General features: G+C 37.8%; 1 protein-coding gene across 1 annotated transcript; it reads right to left on the bottom strand.

The window, feature by feature from the left end:
• Positions 1 to 1,483: 1,483 nt before the first annotated feature.
• On the bottom strand, positions 1,484 to 5,970 carry LOC108672989 (upstream activation factor subunit spp27; the record flags this gene model as incomplete). The annotated part of the gene is made up of 5 exons (XM_018160755.1): positions 1,484 to 2,829; positions 3,850 to 4,066; positions 4,501 to 4,617; positions 4,829 to 4,870; positions 5,806 to 5,970. Coding segments are annotated over 5 exons (609 nt in total), but the record flags the coding sequence as incomplete, so codon positions are not given.
• Positions 5,971 to 6,222: the final 252 nt, after the last annotated feature.

Genomic DNA, 6,222 nt, shown 5'->3' with positions numbered 1-6,222 from the left:
TACAAAACCGTGAGCTTGGAACGGTTTCCGGTTAATTGCACACTACCAGTAATGGCAATGAACCATAAAATTTAAAAACTGATCTGGAAATTTATTCGTATATCTGTTGGTTGCTACGTTTTTTATTTGTATTTAATGTCTAATTCGTTAACCAAGATGGAAAAAACGAGTTATAAATTTCCAAAAATTCCAAGTTTTTTTTATAACTCGTTTTTTTCGTCGTTTCACAAGTCAGGTGAAGCTACGTGATTTGTCTATCCAAACTGCACCACCTTATACTTGCTGGAGTGCAGCTATGTAGCGTGATTTATCTTAGTAGTTTGAAGTCCTATTTGATGTCGCAGTGTCGTCACGCGAATATTTAAGTAAGGCTGAATTTTAAACTTCAAAAAGATCTTAAACTTAAAAATATATCCTTTCACTTCAAAAAGATCCATAAACTTTAAAAAATCCTTGTAAAAAAATCCTAAAAAACTAAATGACCTTCAAAAAGGTCATTTAGTATGTAACTAGTGTAAATGTTAGATCAACAACTTAAGAACGATCGGTGTACATTCTTAACGGATTTACTTTGCGCGTAAATTTTTTCATGCGAGATTCATGTTACACTTGCCTATGATCCATCATGGTTAGCCAAACAGTGGTTGGAATTTTGCAGGCTCGCTCATGAGTGTTGTACCGTCTTATTCTAAACTTTTTATCTAGTATAAGCATTCCAGGCTTTTTAACAGTTAAAGGACTGCGTGGACCTGTATCGATTCCCGGCGTGTATTATAACGATTGCAGGAGACGAGTGTCCGTGGACGGAACCAGGCATAACTCCTGGCCTACAATTAGGTTATGGCGGCCAACAGATCGTTGGGACGTAATTAATACTAATTATAGAATGGCTTCTTACTCGAGATTTGTACACAAGTATTCTAGGGGTTAAATATGATTATGAATTATATTCAACTTTCGATGATTTGTAATTCAATATCCGCATTACGAGATCCAAGTCTATGATTGAATTAAAGCCGTCATTGATAGCTGTTACCATTCTCATGCGGATTCACTGTATCAAATTGTGTTGATATTTAGGATATAGAACCTTGTGTTGCTATTTAGGATATAGAATCTTCGATGTTTGCATTATACTGTGCCACATTCTATTAGGGCGACATGCATTGGTCATCGAGGCTTTCTGTAATTAGTGGTTGCCGAGAGTACGTACGAGCAACTTGTAATTAGACGTACCAATAAAGGCTGAAACTAGTTTTTTCTCGGTTACAACTAGTCATTCTACCATTAGCCTAAGTTAATTTCCATTAGCCTTGGGTTAAAATAGTTATAATCCGTAGAGCAGCCAAAGATCATTCCAGGGGTGACAGAGCGAATTTTCCTCAATACATATTTTTCAGCATTGCACTGCAAACGGACACGAACCTCTCAGGTAACATAGCCGTTTGGGATGAAATAGGTTGGAAGATAAGTGAAGTTTATCAAGGCTTCATCCAGAAATTTTATTAAAAAAAATCACCTAACGTCAAATCGGCAAATCTTACTCTGAACAGAGAAAGGAGATCTGGACTCCAGCCTATCGACAAACCTGAAAAAACTTCCTATCTGTACGAGGAGGAAAAAATGATCCGGGAAAAAGTATCTAAATGAGTTGATGAAATGGAATGAAATGAATGCGCTGCTTGTAATTAATATTAATACACAGAGCGGAGAGCTAACTTCACCAAGTTGATGTTAAGACTAACCACGAACATCGAGATTACTTCAGAAGTAAATTAGTGCAGCTGAGCTTCACCAAGCGATCCCAAATGCTATTGTGACTTCATCGTCATTTGCGGGATTTAATTATTCAAGCGATGATGAAGAACCACGACGATGGCGGCAGTGATCGTCGAATAAGTGGTGACTCAGCCACAATGAAAATGAGGCGCATGAGAGATGAGGATAATGCGACCTGCCGCACCTTCATTCGACTACACACGACAGCGCACCGTAACACACAACGCATAAAAAAGATTTCGATTCCATCAAAAAATCACTGAAAATTAATTCGCGCCAGGTGCTCAATACTTCACTTTAGAAATTTCAGCGCTGTGTCGTACACACAAAAAGAAAAATGAATTCAATTTCGAAGCCGTTCGTGAACAACGCTGCCGTCAAATTTTAAGTAGCAATTAAAATTTCGAGAAGTTATCGACATAACTTTTGTTCCCGTCACGAAAAATGCACCTGAAACTTTGTCTTGGCGAATGAATGGTTATTAATTAATTAACTGAGTCACAAAATGATAAGGAAAAAAAAATAGATTCGGTCACAGGCAACGGAACCGGAATACTTCCAAGGCATCAGTATTGAAATCATGACGTCATCATCAAAACATTGATGTATGCATTAAAACTATGACGTCAACATCAGTGAAATTATGACGCTAATATTGGAGCAAGTAAGATATGAACAGCATTACAATGTTGATGTCATCATTGCTATAATTTTTACGCTAGCCTCGGTACAATCCTGACGGCAGCCGCCAAATACATAATGAATGTCAAACTCGCGTCAGACTCGTTTAAATGATGACGTCAGACTCGCTTCAATGATGACGTCAGACTCGCTTCAATGATGACGTCAGACTCGCTTCAATGATGACGTCAGACTCGCTTCAAGGATGACGTCAGACTCCCTACAATGATGACGTCAGACTCGCTACAATGATGACGTAAGCAGCAGTTCCGAACCAGCAACCGGCACAACTAGTGATGATTTACACCGCCTCCACAAAGTGGTTCTTCAGGTACGACATCATTCCGAACGCTCGGAACCTCTTGACACCTGCACACGAGACAAGATCTTAGTGACGTCTTCACAAGACAATTTCAAGGCCGTGAATCAATGGCTAGATATTATTACTCAGTATGTTCGAATTCTACAATCCAGCAAAAAAAACCTATATTATTCTAATGATTGGGCAATTAAAATGCCAGGAGATAACATGACTAAACATCAATTAGTACTACACATTTATATGATTACAAGTTTAAGGCGCAAGAAGTATGATTAGAAACCCTTTTTTGGCTTAAAAGAGCAGAAATAGTTTATAGAAAACGACAGAAAATTTTATACTACTATAGAAGTGGGAAACGACGCCAATGGTGGATCAAACGCAAAATTGGGTAAAAGGAATGTTATAAATAAGAGCCAACTGACCTAAATAAAACTAATATATATTCATGGCTGAAGCAAGAAATTGCTAGTACATAGGATAAAAATTCAATTGCAACTCGTGCTTGTCATTTAAGCCGTTTGAAACTGCACAAATCCTTATCCACAATAATTCAATTTTCGATCAAACAGGGTACAACACCCGGTCTATAACTTGGTTTCCAAAGCCAGTGAAGAACTGAGTGGGTTTCTACCTACAATTTGAAAATCATTTATAAACAATTCAACCCGAGTCAACGGACATCAAGACAAAACCATAGAGGTTGATCTTAAGTACTAACTCAGGCTAGACCTTATGTCCTAATACATAACGAAGACCCAAAAAAACTAATACAAATTGATCATTTATACCATCATGTCCTGTGTACTTATATATTTAACCTAGGAATTCTATTTTGATTATAGGTAACGACTCTGAACCCATTGCTATTGCTGTCAGGATAGTATATACCTATTTGTCTACTTTTACACCTCAACCGACATTAATGTTGCAGTTGAGCTTTAGTTGGGACCGCTACAATTTTTGTCCTACAAGAATGATGTAAATTAATTCCAGAATAGAACTAAGGAATGGAATCATGGGCAGACACAACGTGACGATAGTTCTACATGAATTAATGACAGGCTTACCAAAGACTTTCATGAGCTGAGCATCGCAAATAGCGAACTGTTTCTGTTTGGGATCCTGCAGGTTGCGCTCTTTAATGACCGCCCACAGCTTCTTGACGACCTCATGACGCGGCATGATCTCGGCGCCCACAACATCAGCCAGCTCGGGGGACAGCCTGAAGGACTTCGTGAATGCTGACTTCTTGCGACCACCGCCAGCAGCGGGTGCCGAGGCCTTCTGCACATCAGAACAAAGTTTTTCTAGCTTCTGGGCAAGGGAAGTGAACTGCAGGCGAGCTTTTGATTACGATATTAGAACGCAGGCACACCGGCACTACAAATAATCTGCATGTTGTGCATGCACAAAATAACGATAAATTAATGTAATATTTTCAATAATACCAATCCACGACGCAAGGGATTTGTGAGAAAAGGGCAAAGATATCTAATGATATTTCAGTGAATGCGTCATTGCAGTTTGTGGCTGTGTTTAGCTTAATTTCAAATTTAGAAGTTTTGATTGCAATAAAATTCATCAGTAACACAGTTTTCAGACAAGATTCACCATCTGCAAGATATTTGATTGCACAATTGCAGAAACCCTAATAACATGAAAAAGCTCATCCCAGCCCTTCAACTAGCCAACTATAATATGCCGTCTCATTGACTTACCTTCTTCTTCTTGGCCCAGTCTTCATCGGAATCTTCTTCATCACTGTCGGCCTTCCGCTTCTTGGCCTTGCCCTTCTTTGCCTTCTTGGCAGCACCTGGTGCATAGTCGTCATCCTTCTGGAGGCAGACCAAAACATTAAGATATGTTCATTTAAACAAAACATTTATAAATCATTAAATATTTGAAAAAATACCTCAAGCTTATTCCTTCCATAGAAAATAATAAAAAAATGTCCACATATCATGCAGGATGCATTTAATTAATAAAAGTGCTTTCTATATCGACTATACAAGGTGATGAAAAATTGTATTTTATAATCAATCTTACCGCTGCCTTGTCCTCCTCCTCTGAAACTTCCTCCGAGCTGACCTGAGGGAGACATATACCACATAAATTGTTTTTTCTTAGACATAGCATACATCATGTTAATGAAATTTAAGACATCATATTAATAAAATAACAAGATTAATGCATAATATCAAAGTTTACTTACTTAAAAATTGATCAATTTCAAATAAAAACTAATCATGAACATAAATATTAATGAAAATATTAAAAAATGACCAATAAATACTCAATTCTGTAGCCAAGATAAATTCTTTTGATCAAAAGGGCACCTACACTTGCAGGCAATTGATGAAAGAATCATAACAAAAATTGGAGGAATGCAATATATTCACCAATACAACCTACGCATAATGTATTGCGAAAATTGCGTTCAGTTAATTCTTGCACAACATCCAATTTATAGGGATGAAAGTGGAGGTCTTCACGGAGAATTCGTCGAACAGTTGTTTCAGAAATTCCCATAGCGGCGGCATGTTTGCGAGCCGAATGCTGGGGAGAACGCACAACTGACTGCCTGACTCTCTCAACATTTTCCGGAGTTCTGATAGTCCGTTGAAGTCCATTTCTGGGTTTAGCCACACTTCCACACTCTCGAAATGAGTTAACCCACAACAGAATTGAATTACGGCCAGGAACAAGTCTGTGAGGAGGAATTTCAAAGCGAGTGCGGAAGGCACGTTGCGTAGCAACAAGTGAGCGACCGTTAGAAAAGAAGGTCTCGACTGCAAAGGCCCGCTGCTCTTTAGACCAGAGCATGATAGCAACTGACTAGAGGGAGAAACAAACTTGGGAACTTCCCTCTCCAGATGAGCCCCCTCTTGCCCCTCTACCTGCCCAGCTCACCACACAGGAGTTTTTTCAAATAAGTAAGTTTCTCTGGTGCACCCTGTAGATATAATCAAGTCATTCAAGTGCATAAATCGAATGAAATTAGTTTTTAAAATTCATTATAGTACCTGATCTTCAACATCAGCCATTATGAGTGCGTCGATTTCCTTCCTTCTGTGACTTAAATCAACACCAAGCTTCTCTTCAACCTGTTTTCTGACAACTTTACTTGTCACCTTAGAGAGGTCTGCACCTTTCAAAATTTCTGCACAAGAAAAATTGAATATTGGAATCTGTAGTCAGAATAAATAAATTATAATCAAACAGAAGTAATTTGTATTTTTGCAATCTAAATTAACATTGATTCAGCCTTTCTGATCCAATGGATTATTGTCACTGATTATAAACTAAAAGTTTAATTGCTGGTCAATTGATAATAACACAATTTGTAACAAAAAAATTAAATATCCTAAATATATTTCATTATTATTAATCTGATAAACATATGCATGAGAATAAACTATAAATTTGTAAATTTATATAAA

This window comes from Hyalella azteca, unplaced genomic scaffold (assembly GCF_000764305.2).
Source record: "Hyalella azteca isolate HAZT.00-mixed unplaced genomic scaffold, Hazt_2.0.2 contig11782, whole genome shotgun sequence".
Classification (NCBI taxonomy): Eukaryota; Metazoa; Arthropoda; class Malacostraca; order Amphipoda; family Hyalellidae; genus Hyalella; species Hyalella azteca.
The sequence above is the reverse complement of the archived record's forward strand: the minus strand, read 5'-3'. Positions and strand labels throughout refer to the sequence as shown.